The sequence below is a fragment of the Amphiura filiformis genome, chromosome 11 (assembly GCF_039555335.1).
Source record: "Amphiura filiformis chromosome 11, Afil_fr2py, whole genome shotgun sequence".
NCBI lineage: Eukaryota > Metazoa > Echinodermata > Ophiuroidea > Amphilepidida > Amphiuridae > Amphiura > Amphiura filiformis.
In genome coordinates, this window is record NC_092638.1 from 50,016,623 (window position 1) to 50,037,011 (window position 20,389).

The 20,389-nt window shown below is 37.3% G+C and overlaps 1 protein-coding gene across 1 annotated transcript in view; it reads left to right on the forward strand.

Annotated features, from left to right (window-relative positions):
- Nucleotides 1-20,389, forward strand: part of LOC140164951 (inositol 2-dehydrogenase-like) — a 45,369-nt gene that overhangs the window by 20,497 nt on the left and 4,483 nt on the right. Inside the window, exons 2-5 of the mRNA XM_072188351.1 lie at nt 12,042-12,281; nt 15,122-15,192; nt 16,312-16,420; nt 19,020-19,159. Of these exons, the coding sequence (XP_072044452.1) occupies nt 12,052-12,281; nt 15,122-15,192; nt 16,312-16,420; nt 19,020-19,159 (550 nt within the window). The 5' untranslated portion in view covers nt 12,042-12,051. The remainder of the gene's footprint in view (nt 1-12,041; nt 12,282-15,121; nt 15,193-16,311; nt 16,421-19,019; nt 19,160-20,389) is intronic.

Here is a 20,389-nt window from a genome sequence, read left to right on the forward strand (position 1 = left end):
GAATGCTGACATGCTGCAATGCCCGGCCCGTATATTAGAACGGAAAATATTTGTTTGTTTTTGTTTTTTTTGTTTTTTCGTACCGTTTCAGAAAAAAAGGAAACAAAATATATTTCCCCTTGCAATATGTACATTTCAAATGAATATAAAAAAAGTTTGGGTTAAAAATGGAGAGGAAAAAAAGCTTCCGATACGGGTTTTGAACCGGTACCTCTCGGGTAAAAGAACGGCGCTAGCCAATTGAGCTATTTCACCAACTGAAATAATCAAGGAATTGTTTTAATTATATACGGCGGACCGTCTCCTCAGCACTTAGCGTAGTCTCCTACACAGCCAGTTTGCGTCGGTCTGACACTCGTCGATCCTCGTGAATCGTGATAGCCACATACAGTCTGGCAGCGAGACTACACTTAGCGTAGTTCGCTTTTTCTCTTCCATGATCCGAAGAAATTTTTATTGTTTACAAACTGGTAACCTGTAAAAACCGCTGTGATTCATGATTTCTCCGGAAATACATCGACTTGGGCGTCAAATTTCAGGATAGTAATGAGAAAAATAGTATCTATTATGTGATACCAAAACCTCATCAACAATGAAAAAAATCGGGGATGATGCTGTCGATCGGGTTACGGACCTTTAAGGGCTTATTGGAAATGGTCGCCCTCTCTACCCCTGTATAATGTTTGCATGCCCAATATGCTCATCTTCACCATATCTTCTCCCACAACATTGTTTGGTGGGGAAAGGGGAAGAATACGTATGCTGAAGATGAACATTGAGATAACACTACTATAATCCTTAGTTTCCAGTGACTCGTATAAGCGTGCGCACTGTACTAAGAAGAACAGGGGAATTGGGTGTTGGAACACATTTTGTCCGGGATTGTAGGTCACACGTTGCTACGCAGTTTGACTAGCGAATGAGGTGCCAATGTGATTCTAGAGTTCAGTCTTTGATCAAGTAATCTCAGGGGCGTAGCAAGAGCATCAGGGGCCTATGGACAAGGAGCAGTACGGGCCCTTTTAACAAGGGCGGGATTTAGCCTGCCTTATTGGGGCCCTGGACCAGGCCAAAATTTGGAGGCCCCGAACTCACATGCCGAGGAAGGTATATGCACTCAAGTCAGTGGCCAAGTTTTGGTTTAACTGGGGGACTAAGGGGACTAACATATTTTGTTGAATTCAATTTCAGACTATCTTGGCCCCAGATCAACATAAATTTCTGAATTTGAATGAGCTGTGAAGCGTGGAAAATTTTACAATTTTGCCCTATTTTGACCAAAAAAGATGCTGTTATTGGGGTTACAAGAAAGATGCATAGGGCAATTTTGGGGCCCCCCCAATGCCGGGACCGGGCCCATCTGGCCCAATGCTATAAAAATCCGGCCCTGCTCTCCATTATCAGCCCTTATTTAATTTTCGCTTTTGTGCTCGGGTCCCCTGAACCCTCGGGGCCCATGGACTTTGTCCATCCTGTCCCCCCACTTGCTACACGCCTTCATGTGTATGCCAATTGAGTTTGTCATCAAAATAAATAAATAAATTTCAGAATTTATATAGCGCTTTTTCCAGAGGATTCAAAGCGCTGTAATTTCGCTGCGTGGTGAATCATCACAATCAGATCGCATCAACTAGGCTAGTTGCAGCGAACCTGGCGCAAACCTATCCGCACTTAGATTGTAACATCCACCCATTTTCTGCAGCTCCCCAAATTCCATTGGGTGAAGGAAGTTTTTGATAACGAAACAACTAATCACCGATTTTGAAAGCAGGAGGAAACCGGAGATCCCGGAGAAAACCTGCGAGAGCGAGCATGGATCGGGATAAACCAAGTGCACATGAGTCGTTGGCCTGCGCCGGGGCTTGAATCCGGGACCTCAGTGGTGCAAAGCGAGGGAACTACCGCTGCGCTAACTCGCCCTCCCTCAATCATAGATATTTATATGAGGACACATGCTCCACATTACTACCCTTCACCACTAGGGTTTGGAGTTGTACTTGACGTCCTAAAATCAATTATCATTTCCTTAGTTTTGGAAACGTCTCAAGCTATGCAATGTTATTTTGCGTATGTATACAACATGTCACATTATCCAATTCATTCCAAGGCATAGGTTTTTAAACCTTTAGACACATCTGCTTCTGCTTGAGAACATATTACTGTAGCACTGAGTAATTCAATTTGATCATTTATCTTACAATTTAAAGCTACTTCATGAAAGTTGGGAATTCCCTTTACCGTGTAATCACAGTAAACAAAGTCAGGACTATTTATGTACTCGGAATCCCCTAGAATGTAAAGTGGATATTACATCATTTTGGAAATTCCCCAGGAAGTGGTGTAATATGAAAGGTTAATGTTTAAAATTAGTCTTGGGAATTTCCAGATTACATCTTATTTTGTAAAGAGTGCTATAGAACAGGACATTTATTTATGTTTATGTATCAGAAGATTATCATGTTTTACTTTTATTTATTCAGATACTGTTAACTTTTCAAACAGTGTGTTTTCTTGTGCACTCTGAAGTGAATTTGGGTGAAAGGTGTGTTTGGCCTTGACGACTCGGTAACAATATTTGACTCACGTTGCTGTTGAATCGCACCTGCTGTCCCAAATCTACAGAGTGTATACACATTATACACACATACAGATAATACAACTTCTTTTGAATAAATTAATGTAGTTTTAGCCGACAGAAAAAGCATAATATAAAAAACATGTTGTGCATCTTCAGTGTTTTAAGGAAATCCATTCAAGCTATTTTAAGTTAAGAGCAGTCCTTCTGATTTCATGCCATTGCAACTCAAGTTTTCAAATTTTTGTTAACTGCTCTGAAACATGGGAAGCATCATTACATAAAGGGTTCACAAAAAATAACTCCCCCCTTAAAATTACAAAACATTTCTTTGCTTAACTTGACATACATTTCGTTGATTTGAAAAATTAAAAACATGTGAATAAAGGAATTATTTTCCTACCCTCCCAAAGTTCTTTTTAATAAAAAATCTGTTTGTTTTGGCCAAAAATAATCACATTTTCCAAAAATGATGCTTTCAGAAAAAGTTGCACTTTTCCACATCCTATACATGTAAATGTACAAAAACATTCTCGATATCAATGTTTTGATTGATTTAATGGTGTTTTTGTGTTCTTTCATTTTATGTATACGATAACCCAGTCACCCATACAATCATCTTGCAATTTAAAACAATGATTTATTGACATGTACGGGTATTTCTAGAAGCTTTTGAGCCGGTGTGTCCAAAATGGTAAAATCAATTACAAAACATTTCTTTGCATAACTTGACATTCATTTTGTTGATTTGAAAAATGTATAAATCTGTGAATAAAGCAATCTTTTTGCTACCCTACTAAAGTTATCCCTTCTCAAATTCCTTTTTTTTTTTTTGGTAAAAAATAATCACATTTTCAAAAATAATGCTTTAAAAAATTGCACTTTTCAACATCCCATACATGTAATGTACAAAACTTTCTCGATTTCAATGTTTAATTGTTTTGATTTCCTTTACCTTTCTGTCTCTGATCCCTTAATCACCCATGTAACCATCGTTTAGTGCAAAGTAATGATTCGTTGAAGCTAATTTTGACATAAATGAGGATGTTGAAAAGTGCAACTTTTTCTAAAAGCATCATTTTTGGAAAATGTGATTATTTTTGGCCAAAACAAAAATATTTTTAAAAGAAAAAACATTGGGAGGGTAGAAAAACGATTCCTTTATTCACTGGTTTTTAAATTTTTCAAATCAACGAAATACATGCCAAGTTATGCAAAGAAGTGTTTTGTAATTTTAGGGGAGTTATTTTTGTGAACCCTTTATTTAACACTGAAGATGCCCAACATGCCACAATTACCATGATTACATAATCGGTTGAAAAAACATTTATGAGGGAAACTGTTAAAAGTTGTGTTACCTGTATGTACAAGGGCACTTCGTGAATACACATAATCTTGGGCCATGTAAAATCACGGACGTCACTTCATTACCAAATACAAGGGGAAACAAAGTATTATTGTGATTTTTGTCACATTGTGTCAACAGTGATTTGAGAAATAAAAGTTATCAAAACATAATGTTATTTGTGAAGTGTTTACTTGTGTGATTCAATGAGTAACATTACAGCAGAGCATACAAGCTACCAGTTCCTGGTTATTTGAATACTGTTCTACTTGTCAGTGCTTTGAAAGAAATGAATAATATAGCTGGCTTAAATCTTTCAAGTGGAAAAATGCACAAGGAACATAATTTGTGAGAAGTGCAACTATGGATTAGCTCACAGATTTATTTGGTGTTTGTTTAGGCTAAAAAACGGCAAGTTCATTTTTTAAACTGGAATATGTATGACCCCATTTTTGCCAAAACCATGCAAAATTACATACTTTTCCAAAAGTGTGTGCTTTTGCTTATACAACTTAGTATATACTATATTAATAAACGTATATAAGTCCCAATGTCTTACAGTACATTATGCTTTCGGTGGTGGTTTATGCACCGCTTTTTACCCCATTTTGCCAAAACCACATACTTTTGCAGAATATGACATACTTTTCCAAAATTGTGTGCTTTTGCTTATGCAACTAAGTATATACTATATTAATAAACGTACAAGACCTAATGTCTTAGTACATTGTATTTCTGGCAGTTGTTTATGCCACCCCCCAAAAACCAACTACATACTTTTTCAAAATATGTCATTTTGCAGGGTCATAATGGTTATACAAAATTACATACTTTTCCAAAAAGTGTGTGCATTTGCTTATGCAACTTAGTATATTCTATATTATTGAATGTATATAAGACCTAATGTCATATAGAACATTATACTTCTGGTGGTGGTTTATGCCCCCCCCGTTTTTGCCAAAACCACATACCTTTGCAAAATATGTCATTTTTCGTGGTTATACAAAATTACATAATTTTCCAAAAGTGAAAAGTGTGTGCTTTTGCTTATGCAACTTAATATATACCCCCCGTTTTTGCCAAAAACACATGGGCTACTTTTGCAAAATATGTCATTTTGCATGGTTATACAAAATTACATACTTTTCCAAAAGTGTGTGCTTTTGCTAATGCAACTTAGTATATACTATATTAATAATATAATAATAATAATAAACGTATTATAAGACATTTCTTACACATTATATTTCTGTTGGGGTTTATACACCGCTATTTACCCCCGTTTTTTGCCCAAACCATGTACTTTTGTAAAATATGTCATTTTGCATGAATATGCAAAATTACATACTTTAAAGTGTGCTATCTGCATATATTATATGCAATATGCAACTTAGAATATAATATATTAATAAATGTATAATAAGACCTTATGTCTTATATTAGGCCTACATTACATTTCCGGTGGCTGTTTATGCAGCACTTTTACCCCTAAATATGCCAAAACTTAATATACCGTACCAAGATATGTCATTTTGCATGATTAGGTCTATGTAAATTTAACATATTTTTCCAAAAGTGTGCTTTGCATATGCAACTTGGTATAAAGGCCTACTTTATTAATAAACGTATCTTTGGCCTATAATAGTACATCATCGTGGTTTATGCACCCCCAACGTTTTTGCCCCGATAGTTTTTTACCCGTAGTCTTTCACACAGCGTGCCAAATCTAATTAGTAAAATTGGAATGAGAAAAGTATTACATGTGTAGCCAAATCTCAGTTTGGAAGGGATATAAGCGAGAGATGAGACTGTTTTGAATCGTTTCAAACACCAAATTGCCTGGAATACCTCCAGCTACCTGCAAAAAGCTCCGTGAAATGAATGGTAACGGCGCATTATTAAGTGGTGTGCTCCCGCTTTGGTAGTATGCGCCCTGATTCCCTATAGCCAGCCCGTGTGCTTTTTATACAAAACATCTATTTTTGTATACGTACTGTAAAGTACGGTAAAGTATGATGTTTTGCATATGCAAAACTATATGTTTTTCGTAAGTATGTGTTTTTGCATATGCAAAAGTACATACTTTTATAAAGTATGTAGTTTTGCATATGCAAAACATCATATTTTGCGTAAGTATCTGCTTTTGCACGCAGCACCGGTCACGGTCATCCGATCATTTTTTTTGAATGATCCCAGTCTGATTGGGATCCATTGACCCATGAGATTCAGCTAGGTTCATAATACCAGAGAAGATCTGATAATACGTATACGACCTTCCCGGACAACCTTAATTAGCAAAATAATATCGTGGAAAAATACTAAATGCACCGTGGAATAATACAAACCGTGGCCCGAAGTCCGTAGTATATATGAGAAAGCACGTAGCTACGTAGCATCAGAACAGTAGGCCTATCGGATGAGAAGCTAGTTTAGTGTGACTTAAATTTCAATTTTATTGTATAATATCACACACACGACGAGCCGATACGACTAGAAACTTTTCTGGGGATCATTTGGAAATCACGCTAATCAAGTTCAGACATACCGGTTTTATTTCGACTCAAGTTAAGGGTAAGTAGCCCGGCCGGGTAAGTAGATTAATTTTGATTTTATCCGATTTAACGGGTCCCTTAAGGTTATTAATTATTTTAAACTGTTGTGATTTGGTAGTTCACAGTAGGCCTATCTTACGAATGGTAGTGAGCTTTGGCAAAAACTGCATTGCTCAATTCATAGCGAGCGTGTAGAAGAATTAAAATATCACAGATATACTTTTAAATAGGTGCGGCGGTTCTTGAGTTACGTTGTAAAGAGGGCTGAAACAACAACACTTTTGTAAAACGTACATAACTAATTAACAACAATAAATTAAGCAAGTTTGCAAAGTATACGATTTGTAGAATGAACTTTTGCAAAACATCAAGGTGTTAATTGTCAATAACATATTGATCTAGATAATGAAAATCGATTTTTAGGTTGCTTCGACCAACAATACCTCGTCTACCCTTAAGGGTGCAGGATTGTGTTTCTTGGGAAATGTCTAAACTCTATTTTCACCGTCAGGCCTATATATATCTTGAAATGTTTAATGATTATTAAAGCAATTAATGTCTTTTCGAAAATTGGGGAAAAATAACCACATAGGCCTACACTTCCTTTTTGTCACAGTGCATAGTATACTTTAGTTATTTCCACCTGTAGACGGCAATGGGTTTGTTTGTTTGTTTAAACGGTCGCTCCGTGTGGAGACACGCTTGGGTCCTGATGGGACCAGGCTCAAACAAAATGCTCAAGCCAGGCTAAAAAGCCTATATAAGCATGCTGGACTGTATGGAAAGAGAAGTAAGAAACAGATTTGAAGACAAAGAACAAGGAAAAAAAGGCCACTCCCAACAATCAAGTTAACAATTTTACTTTCAGCCTTTGGGTCAAGAGAAAGGAAGTACTTAATCCAATCTCAACTGCCACTGAGGCTATATTAAATAGATTGAATTTGCTACATGTGAGTTTGTTGTTTACAAGGATACATATTTTGTAGGTTTCTTCCTTCTCCAAAACAAAACTACATCCTGCAGGCCCGTAACCTTTTTTTTGACCCAAAAATTGAGGTTTTTTTTTATGCATTTTTGGTCAAAAAAGGTCAACATTTTTGAATAAAAATTCCATTTTTCAAAATCCGCCTTCTAGTCCAAAAAGATCCAAATTTTGATAAAAGGGTCCACTTTTTCAAAATCAGCCCCCCCCCCAATAAATCCTGGTTATCATTTTTACGGGCCTGGCATCCTGAGTTTGTATGGATGACTAAATTATACAGTCTTAGGGACGCACCATTAGATACCAAGGGGGGGGGGGGCTGGGTAGTTTTTTGAAAAAAAAAATTTTGTCGCACCATCTGAGCAAAAAAAAAAAATTGCTCCACCTCAGACTAAAAAAAAAAAGTTGCTCCACCTCGGACCAGAAAAAAAAAGATTTGATGTCAAGGGTGAAAAAAAATTTGTCACAGTTAGTGAAGAAAAATTAACCTCATATAGCTTTTATATTGCAAAATATTTCGCGCTTCGCGCGAATTTCCTCCTTTTTTCATCAAGAATATTTATTTTAGCTTCGAACTGGTACGTATTTTGTGCGCATTTGTTTGTGAAAAGTTATTATGCGAGCCGGGTCTGTGAGTGAAAACACTTGATTCACTCTACTTCACAGATTTTCACTAAATTCCATCCCAATGTCAAAATTATTATAGAAATAGGCGTAGATCCCTGGGGGATAAATCCCCCCAATATTTGCGAGGGTGTGGTCCATACAATCATCCCTAATGTTGACGCCTGTATGTGGGTTTCGGACGAAATTAACCTTAAAAAAACACAATTTTTGCGCGCTTCGCGCGCATTTATTCCACATTGTACCGATTTAACCAGTTTAGCTTCAATATGCGAAACATTTTCGCACCAAAAGAGGTTCATTATACTTCAAGAAAATTTTTCCACATAAAAATAATGATTTTTTTGTGGCACTCGAAAATTTAGGTGCTACAAAATGTAAAAATGATTAAAAATATGGACAAAATTTTACAATAACTCGACAAATTGTTGAAAATTATAGGACTTTACGATTGCAAAAAAAAAAATTTGTCTCTCCGAGGTGTTGAAAAAAAAATTTTGCTTCATCCAGGGGCTAAAAAAAAAAAATTTGCTTCACCGAGGTGCTAAAAAAAAAATTTTTGTCATGACCCCAACTACCCAGCCCCCCCCTTGATATCTAATGGTGCGTCCCTTACCAAACTTAGGTAGCACACTAGGCTATCAGGATACAATTGATTTTTATAATGAGATATTGTTATTGAGAAAAGCGGCTTTAAATGTACTTTGTAAAACCACATGTTTTAGCACTTTTAATTTTAAATAAATTTCCTAATTGTTCAGTGTTCTCGGTACGCAATTGTGATCACTAAAACGGCATACCTTATAATAGCGAAAACGTTTCAGGACATGCGGACAGATAGACCATGGACTGCAGAAATTATGCTATAGTCGAATTTTGATAAATAATTATGTTATTATTAATCATGATGAACGCATTCCGATTAACTCAAAATTATACTGATGTTTATTAAAATAAAAGTGTTCAATAGTAGGCCTACACTGCAAAAAGTGTGTTTAGGAATTAAACACTTTTCTAAACACTATCTTGCACCATGTTTTTAAACATGTTTAAATGCTACACATGTTTAGGAATTTGATGGGCTGTGTTTAGGAAATTTGACATTGGTGTTTAGGAATCAAACATGTTTAGAAATGTGTTTAGACATTGGTGTTTAGGAATCGAACATGTTTAGAAATGTGGTGCAAGAAAAGTGTTTTATTCCTAAAAACCAATGTCAAATTCCAAAACATGTGTTAAATTCCTAAACACATACCCATCAAATTCCTAAACATGTGTAGCATTTATGTTTAAAAACATGGTGCAAGATAGTGTTTAGAAAAGTGTTTAATTCCTAAACACACTTTTTGCAGTGCGCTGTCTGTAGTCACGTCAAGTGCCCCCGAGATGGAGCGGTTAGTAGCTATATATCAGGGCTGGCTGCCACTATAGGGTTTAGGAATCAAGCATGTTTAGAATGTGGTGCAAGAAAAGTGTTTAATTCCTAAACACGCTTTTTGCAGTGTAAAATTGTCATAAAGAGTTTATATAATTAGTGACACTGGTAAAAGTAAAGTATCATACATGTAGGCTTTAAGTCTGTTTTCATGTTGTTTACGGAATCATTCGTTCATGTAGTGGAAAAGTAGCAAAAGAGTAAAACAAAAATTAACTACCTATTTGGATTTGTTGGAAATGGCATGCGTCATCAGCATATGAGTCAACACATAGGTATTTAAAATCTATGGTCAACGACACTGCCATGACCACCCGACCAAAATCACCTTGGATACGTGGCTTCACCTACTGCCATGGTTAGGGATGTGCAGTAATAGGTCTAGGTGGTATGTCTATGGCCATGACTGCAGTCGACTAACTCGACTTCGTGCTTGAATGAGCACATATATGGAAGAGTTCACTAAATTACAAAAAGTTAGCCTCCTAGTGCATGTAGTGTGACCAAACTCTTTATTCTATAGCTTTTTGTCACTTACTATATATTAAAGTCAGGGGCTATTTAAGGCCCTTCACAATTGATTCTTAGTTTCCTGTTTCATGGTTGAAAACAAGGGATGAGGCGACTTTTAATTATTAATTATTAATTATCTTTTATTTTCTTTATTTTAAAACAAGTCGTCGTATCCTACATCAACCTGTTTTGACTAGGGACATGCATTTAATTATTTTACAAATATGTTTGATTTTATACATAAGTAATGGTACAGTTATGTTCTTTGTTTATTCATCATTATAATTGATATAAGTAAAGTCAGAAAGTAGCAAATGGAAGTCATTTAAAGTTATTTTAAACAAGAAAATCCAAAATAAAAATAAAATAATTAAATATTTTGCAATTCTCTGTTTTGGACGCGCGCTGGAAACAGGAGCTAACAGGAAACTAAGAATTAATTGTAAAGGGCCTAAGAAGAAAAAGTTCACTAAACGTTGGCGAATGTAAGTCGCGGTGATCGACCAGTGTTCACGCGCTTGGGTGTGTGTGTGTGGGGGGGGGGGAGACCTTGTGTCCAGGGGCGGCGCCAGGTTATTTTGATAGGGGGGGCAAAACAATTGTGGAAAATTTGTATGCAGCGCGAAAGCGTTGCCCGTCGCGCGCGACGCAGGGGGGTGTCTGAGGGGGGATGTGCCCCCCTCAGAATTTAGAAATTTTTCAAAATGAAAGCACAAATGAAGATATTTGATGCACCATTTTCACCTTTTTAGGGTTATTTAATTATTTTCCAACCGCATATTTTTATGGATTTCATTCACGTGCCCGACTTTCAGCCCGCTGGTATTAGGCATGGACCTACTCAATTAGTAAATCCAGCACCTTTTGGCAACAAAATAAGTTCATGGTACAAATGTGCACGAAGTGAAATATGGTGGAAACGGTAATTAAATAAAGTCGCGCGAAGCGCGAAAAAATTTGGCACTTTTTAGGCCAAAATGACCAAATATATGAGGTTACTTTGGTCAGAAACCCACATACAGGCGTCAACATTGGGGAATGATTGTATGGACCATCTACCCTATCAAAATATTGGGGGATTTAGGCCTATACCCCACACCCCGGGTCGGAACTACGCCTCTGGTCGCAACGTGGTGTATGTTAAGTCAGGTACATTGTATATGATATGCCGGGTTTTTTAATAAATTGGCACGATATAATGATATGAATGGGGAGGGGTCTTGAGGTTGGAAATATTTCAAGTTGAAAGCCGCAATCAAGAGCATAGGCGGGAGGTAGTCGCCCCCTATGATGATCACTAAAAGCCGAAAAGGTCCACTTTGCGAGCGTGAGCGGAAAAAACAGTTTTATGCTTTTTCAGTCAGGAAAGGGACAAAATTAGCCCATTCGCGAGTGTAGCGAGCGAAAGTAGTTGGGAGAAGGCAAGAGAGGCCATGTGACCTTTATGGGGGAAAATTTGCCGAAAATGGGCCCAAAATATAAAACCAACAACTTTAAAACCGCGTAGGTCAGCATTCCACAAGGGGCAAGATGTCCGAAGGGGGAGTTTCCTCCTTCTAACCATGGCCAGGGAGGGGAATTGCTCCTTTTCTTCTTCTCCTCCTCTCTTTTCTCCCTCCTTTTTCTCTCCTTTTCTCTTTCTCTTTTCCTTCCTTTTACCTCTTTTTTGAAAATCATAGGGGGGGGGCAATTGCCCCCCTTGCCCCCCCCCCCTGTGGCGCCGCCCCTGCTTGTGTCCTCTGGAGGTTTGGAGATTTTTAAAATACCACGCGTTAAAATCACGCATTTTTAGTACCTGCTATGTAGCAGATGACATACCAGGCTCACTGATCTACAGAGGTCAGTAGGCTATTGTCAATAGCTTTAGTCGGAGGTCCCTCGGCCCATAGTCTCAAAACTATTAAACAGGTCGGAACAAAATGCCCATGCGTGCCGCAACTGGCACCAATACAACACCGCGCGATGCGCGCTAGTACATACACTATTTAACCTATATGACCTGATCTACTTTTCAGATTAGACGAAATGGCGAATGTAAACAGTGCTTCATCCGGGAAGGTGACTCTAGCTCTCTTTGGTGTTGGACGGATTGGTCCTATACACTTGAAATCCATCGCGAGACACCCGAGGATACGTCTGAAATATCTAGTGGAGGCAGTCGTCGATCTCGCAACCAAGGCTTTGGACGACGTGGGTCTTGAGGGTGTAACGATCCTTCACCACACAGAAGTTGCCAAAGTCTTCGAAGATAAAAGGTTTGAAATATGATGGTTCAAATTTATGTATTATACTGATATTTTTTATGTGGCTATATATAGGCCTAGGTATAGGCCCTATAGAAAAAACAGTTGAAAATATCATTGTTTTAATAGAGCTATAAAGCCACCATCTTCTGAAATCTTTCTATTGTAGAACAATAGAAACTGGAAGGAACTAGACGGAACCGAAGGTTCGGCGGTCGAGTTTTGATTTCATCCCTAAAAATATGTGGTATTAAAATCTGCGATATCGCCACGGAAGAAAATAGATGCTTGATGTTTGAAGCTAACATTTTAGCATCCATCATGTCCATGGGGTAGAGATATGAAGTTTCAGTAAAAACAGCTGTAGACCTTCGAGGGTGTCTCTGGAAGAACGGTAGGGCCTAGGCATACTGTCACGAACTTAAAAGCCATAGCCATCAGCCTAATGTAGGCCTATACGAACTTATAATATGGATTTTTTTTTTCAAACCTGATTTTTTGGCATATTTCAATAATTGTGTGAATCCGTACTAGATTGAAAGTGAGGTTTATTTCGCAAATAGAACGAAACCGTCAAAGTACAGTAATATGAAAGCTGGACTTTTTAGTGTGCCAAGGCATAAATTATTCGGTCATGTTTGATTCGAGCATTGCATTATGGAAAGGTTTTTATACAAAAACGATTCTCTTAAGCAGTATTCAGACTTTTTATTGTACGTACAATATTGTATGCAACATATCTACGTTGTTTAATCTATTGCCATTCTATTTCCAGTAATGTTTAAGTTCTAACGAATGTTTGATGACGTAAACTCGATAATATATTTCTACTAGATATTACATGTAACATATTGTCTATTTTTCGTCATCAAACATTCGTTAGAACTTAAACATTACTGGAAATAGAATGGCAATAGATTAAATAACGTAGATATGTTGCATACAATATTGTACGTACAATACACGGAGTCTGAAGCTAGCTTTATAAACCGTCAACGCACAGTTTCCACCTCGATACACCTGAGCACACATGTTCGTCCAAGAGCTTCCAAGCAGAGAACAGCAAGCAGTGAATGGTCTCCACATAGTCTTTGATTTCACTACACGGTTGATTGCATAGCATCGATGCATCGTAGGAGCTGTCGAAAATGGGCCTCTGTAATTGTTTTTTGTCGAAACCTCAAGTGTTCCCTTCATCCAATCAGATTTTTTATTATATCAAACGAAAGCTAACACTTCCCAAAAAAAACAACTCTTTTTGTCATTAGGCAGTTTTAGGTTAACAGATAACGCAATTCAATGTTATAGCAAGGCGAATGTGGTAAATCTGTTGAAAACTGCCTATCGAAGCACACTTTTTGACCAAAATGTAAGTTTTAAAAGTCAAAACCTCAAGTGTTCCTTACCATATTTGTCAAATTTAATGTCATTAAATGAAAAAGCACACTTATATTGTCCATACACTAGCGTCACTAGAATGAGCAATGGCCAATGCTCTTTAAATGTCAAATCTTGTGCAAAAAGTTACTATTTTCGCCTGTTTTGTCATACGGTTGTAAATTCAATGAACTATGAATTTGCTAAAGAGCGGGTTTACAAATTGATATGAAATATCCCGATGGCAGTTCTTTTTGAGACATCCTGTATATTAAGAACCATACAGACTTTGATCTCACCTTATTTTGTATTTTATCCTGTCAGAGTACCTAAATGCTACAAATGTGATTGTTGTACCATTTTACTCTTATATGTTATAGACATTACCGCATACACTGCAAAAACAGCAGAGCAACACTTAATAAATACTTTAACAACACTTCATAAACACTTGTTTGTACAGTGAAGGTATAGGGATGTTAATTTATAAACACCAAAACACGTTTAGAAATATGAAGATGTTTATATTTTTTAACACAAGATAGTGTTTAAATACATATTTTAAACACTATCTTGTGTTAAAAAACATAAACATCTTCATATTTCTAAACGTGTTTTGGTGTTTATAAATCAGTTTAACACCCCTATACCTTCAGTGTACAAACAAGTGTTTATGAAGTGTTTATTAAGTGTTGCTCTGCTGTTTTTGCAGTGATATACCAACCAGTATGGATGGCTAAAAGGGCCAAAATCATCATTCTTAAAACAAACTCCGCCCATGTACGAGTAGATACTCGCTGTACCTCAAAATTAAGATAATGCCCAATGAATTTTGCCAAGTTGTAATTGTATGGATTTGCCCAAACTGTCTCACAATGCATTAGGAAGTTCATACTGATATCACTTTAGACTGTCCCACAGTCTCGGTTCGGTCCGGCCTGGATAATGGAACGATAGGCCTACATAATAACATAATAGCCTATCAAAATATGCCATAGTCCTTCACACCCCCCCCGATTCTAAATACACAGCGCCCAAAACCAATTCCCAGCGCCCAAAACCAATTCCTCTTTCTACACAAATTGATGCCACTACACTAATCACACCTCCTATATTGAACGCTAAATTTCAGTGACCGCTCCCCACACCGAGACTGTTCCAGAGTGTTAGAGATCTCCCTTCCAAAAAATGTATTGGGTTGATTTTTAATGCTATGTAATCTACATTACCAGTCGTTCTCCATGGACCCGAGGGAGGGTCTAATATCACTTAAAATCCGAGAGCGAATTAGAAAGACTAGTTGTGCGTCCGACCTCACGACAAAAGCGCGGTGTGATTGGTTGCTGACCTGCGCAGTAGGTCTACGGTATTTTGGACGTCATACGCAAACTACTCTTTTTAATTCAGTCTTAGAATATAGCCTATATTGACTGTTTCTAAAGAAAGGTTTGTTTTATATAATCTTATTTTGTTAGTATTCATGGAGTGGTATTGTGTACGCCGACGTCAACTCACCAGTCGCTCATCACGCAAGCTATGAGAGCAGGTAAACGCAATTACAATTACTATTTATGCACCCGATAACAGTGTCGTCACAGTGGCGTAGCTGGGAATTTTTCCAGGGGGGGCAAGCCTGTATGGGGCGGGGGCCCAAATCCACCAATCAAAAATATTGCCACCCCTGCCGAAAAGGTTGACCCAATTTTTTTTCGGTGGTTTGAAAAAGTGAAGAGCAAAAAAAAAAAAGATTATATAAAGCGCCCCCTGCCCCCCGGCAGCTACGCCACTGTGTCGTCATATTCCGTAGTTCGAAGTAAGGGGCCGTGTAATATTATTATGTGACCCCCGAGTAGTGAATTCACCAAATAATCTGTCAAATCGCTCGCTCCCCCCTTTGGCCGTGCCAAAATATCTTTACCCACCCTTTCGACGTGCCAAAACATATTTTGCCATTCCCCTCCTTTACACAAAACCCGGGGAGAGGCACTCGAATATGAAAGTGACGTCAAAAAAGGGGGTCATTCAGTGGCGGCTCCAAGAAAATGGTGGTCATTATATGGAAACGCTTAGAATTGGGCGTCATTGACCGTGAAAAGTAACTTTCAAAGCAATTTTAAAGCAAAAATTACTACAAAAATTTAAAGAAGCGCGCAAACATTTTTCTCTGCATGTTAGTGTAAATTTCTAAAAAAGGGGTCATTGGCCGTAAGCTGATGAGGGGGTCATCGGGTGGCAGATTTGCCTCAAAAAAGGTGGTCTATTGACAGGCACATGACGTGTACCCCCGGCGTGTACCAATGTATGGGAGTGCCCCGGGCACAAAACACTATCAGGGTTATACATTGGCCCATGTTACCCTGATAGACGAATCCAATATCTATCCAATCCTATACCTTAATGGCTGCCAAAGTTGGGTCCCCGTCGGCTTACCTAAAATGTGACATAATGCGGCCTTGGAGGGTATTTTAAACTGCATTCTATCACCCGTGTTACACGTAGACAAAAGAATGATGACAGTTTACAACACAAAATAATCTAACATCGATTTTTAAGCGGTTTTTTGGTGTTGCGGGGACCCAAAGATGGCCGACCAAATCCTGACCATGACTTGGCTCGTTGGATTCGTCTATACCATAATATCTTTTGAAATTTAAATTATTTGTAGGAAAAGCCGTATTTTGTGAGAAACCCCTGGCACTTGATTCCAAAACAGCTGACGAATGTTACAAGGTGGCAGAAGAATGTAAGCTTCCTCTGTTATGTGCTTTTAACAGGTGAGTATCCATAGGCGTGAATCGGGGGTGGGGGGGTGGAGAGTAGGCGTGAATCGGGGGGTGGGGTGGGGTGGAGAATGGGATAACCCCCCCTCAACTGAATAGGCCTATTTTGATAAGAGGGTGCTTTCTTGGTAGTCGGGGGATACAATTTCAGGGGCACAGCTGAAAAAAATTGCAGTTGCATCATGCAACTTTTGTTTTTAGAGAGACTGTATATATACTATAGGGCCTACATGTCTTCAAGCTTCCATAAAGGCTTAATTGGGACGAATTGCGCGCGTAGCAAAATTTTTGAATTTGACACTATTTTGGCCTATGATCAGGGTGAATTTTGATGGAAAAGGGCTCTTGACCCTTTTTCTTTTCCTTTGCCCTCCAGATTTTCTCTTTCATTTTTGCTCAGAGGGGGACTTTTTTCTTTCATTTTTTGTCAGAGGAGCAGTCTGTCCTCTGCCCCCCCCTCCCCCGCTGGCTACGCTACTGGGGTGATCCATACAATCCCCACCCCCCCCCCCCCCATGTTGACGCCTGTTGTTTCTGACCAAATTAATCTCATATTTGGTCATTTAAACCACCTAAGTGCATATTTTTGCGCTCTTCACGCGAATTTGTTCCACTTTTGCATCATATTTCACCAATATAGCTTCAATATCACATGGCAAAATTTTTCCACGCGCTTCGCGCTCATTTGTTTCTTAAACTTATTTTGAATGAATGAATGAATGTCATATTTAACAGTCCTGATATGTACTTAAAAGTGAATGCAAGTGGGAGGAAAAGCCGACGATCATTTGAAAAAATTTGACCTTTCGTATTGAATTTACACATTTTCCCCCAAAGACCTAAAATTTTACTTCGAGGACTGTTAAATTTCAAAAATATAAATTTTTGATAATTTGTCATAAACTTTGTATAATATTGCGAATTTCAAAAAAGAAGAAGTAAAAAGTTTAATCTGGTATTTGTATACTTTTTGTCTGTTTCTTGGTGATTCCCACTGAAAAAGCTTCAATTTAAGATGCGTGCTCCTGGTGCGTGCTACAGGGTGAGTCAAAAAAGTGCAATAGAGCAAAGAATCGATATTTATGCAAGAACCAAGTCAAACTTTCCCATTATTGAAAAATTTTTATAAATGCCACACTCAAAAGTCACCTTCTGTGAAAATATGAAGTGAATCGCGACTACCGTTTAATTTGTATAAGTCCTTTTGCTGCGATACCCAATTTCGTTATTTGTCCACGAGATATCATGTAATTTGAATTTTATGAGAGCACACCATGCACGGTAAAGGCATTAGCTCTGAAACTGACATCAACTTAAAAAAGGTTGATTTTTGCGTTATTTTAATTTCTTTTTTTCTGTTCAAACAAAATTTCTAACAGTACTTAAAGTCCTTCATACCTCACTCGACTCCAACTCCAGTGTTTTGATCCCAATATGTCCAACTTACTGGATATTTTGTAATTCACTCTTCTTCAATTTGCACGCATTTTATTTTGACATTTGAAAAAACACGCCTACAAATTTGTATGTTTTTGATTGAGAATAAACATCTTTAAAGTAAAGGTAAAATGAAAATAACAACAAGTAATGTTTCTTTTCCTTAAAAAAGACCAAGCTCAATAACATTTTTGGTGCTCCATTTAATTTCAATGCCAATGAGGTTAAGAAAATGTCAGTTGTTCTAAATCTACCTTACACAGAGTGCGCTGACATTCAAATTTTAGATGTCTCTTGGACAAACATTAAGATTGGGTATCGCTATAAAATGTGTCATAAAAACAAAACGGTAAATGCTAATTCCTTCATTTCTTCACACAAGGTTGCTGATGAATATATCATAGATAACATGTTTTCAAACCTAAAAGGTTCAGCTCGGTTCTTTAATAAAAATGGATTCTTTTCTCTATTGCACTTTTTTTGACTCACCCTGTATCTACTGAAGACAGCAGATGCGTGCTCCTGGTGCGTGCTATCTAATGAAGACAGCAGAAATAAAATTAACACATGTTCGTTTTTTTTTTACAATTTGAAACGATGAAATGATTTTGGATCTAAGTAAATGTCATTAGATTTAGAAATTTTACTTCGAGGACTGTTACGGTAAATGTCAAAAATATCCATTTTTAATAATTTGCCATACAATTTATTTGTATTATATCGCGAATTTCAAAAAATATTATTTGATATCAGAAGGACATTCCTCGTATTCAGAATGCAATTTGATATGTCTATAGTTTTGTGTTGTGTTATTTGCATATTTATGAATATTAATGAGCTTATTTGTATATTTTGCCTACATTTTCATCAATCCACTCTGCAGCTTAAACGCAATCAACTTCAAGCTTGGTATAGGGATTGGATATAGTGGCTTGATGTGCTGTATAGTTTTGCGTCGTGTTATTTGCATATTTATGAATATTAATCAGCTTATTTGCAAATTTTGCCTACATGTTCATTTCCACTCTGCAGCTTCAAACTTGGTACAAGGATTGGATATGGTGGCCTGATGTGCTGTATAGTTTTGTATCGTTATTTGCATATTTATGAATAATTAATGAATATTAATTATGTTGTTTTTGTTCACCATTTTTAGACGATTTGACCCAACATATGCTAATATTATCCAGCGAGCACGAAAAGGAGAATTGGGTCAAGTAAGATACGTAAAGACTACATTGAGAGACACTATGGATCCTAATTGGGAAGGCTTAGAGAAGTACCTGGGAACGATAGGTAAGATATTTACATAATACCGTAAAAACTCGATAGTTAGCACATGTGCTTACTATCGAGCGCTTTTGAAACATGCAAACACGAAGAGCCCCATCCTCAAAAGTGTAAATGGTTTTCAGCAAATCATCGATACACATAGTTATATACGAACAAGTAAACTTGCAGATGTGTGTCTCAACCCCATTATTAGCTCATCTGGTAAAGTGCCAGACTTTGGTACAATTCATGTTTTCAAAAGTGCTCGATAATAGGACAAGCACATATGCAAACTATCGAGTTTTTACGGTATAAAGTTTTCTTTGGGCTGGAAGGGTGGAAACCTGGTATGTCCACTTATGACTCTCTTCACGCAGAGGGGAAACTCGCTCTCCAAAGGAGTGAGAAGAGAAGAGTCAAAATCACTCCAAATATTGAAAATCACTCCTATTAGGCCCTTCACAATTGAGTCTTAGTTTCCTGTTTCATGGTTGAAAACTAGGGATGAGGCAACTTTTAATTATTAATTATTAATTATCTATTATTTTCTTTATTTTAAAACAAGTGGTCGCAACCTACATCAACCCGTTTGGACAAGGAACATGCATTTAATTATTTTACAACTATGTTTGATTTTATACATAAGTAATGGTACAGTTATGTTCTTTGTTTATGCATCATTATAGTTGATATAAGCAAAGTCAGAAAGTAGCAAATGGAAGTCATTAAAAGTTATTTTTAAAGAGAAAATCCAAAATAAAAATAAAATAATTAAATATTTTGCAATTCTCTACTTTGGACGCGTGAGGGAAACAGGAAACTAAGAATTAATTGTAAAGGGCCTTATGAAGCTAAATTGGGGAATAAGCCAAAGGAAAAAGTAGAGCGAGGTACCGGATTTGGAGTCCAAATGGAGGAGGGATAATGAACGGGAAAGGGAATGACTACACGAAATGAACCATGCGGATGAAATAGAAATAAGTTTAAGAGATTTATTGTGAATTTACATCATAATACAAACTGATCAAACTAACATAATATATGTGTTTTAACACATATATTATGTTAGTTTGATAAGACTAATTAAAATTAGTCTTACCAGAGTCATATTGAATATAAATTCACGTGCAAGACATGATGACAATATATTCGCCATCATGTTGACCAATCTAAACTAAACATTAGGAGACGAGCCTGGTTACGTCCGTCCCGGTTGCAGGGTCAACAAAGAATGACGAATTTATCAAAGCACGG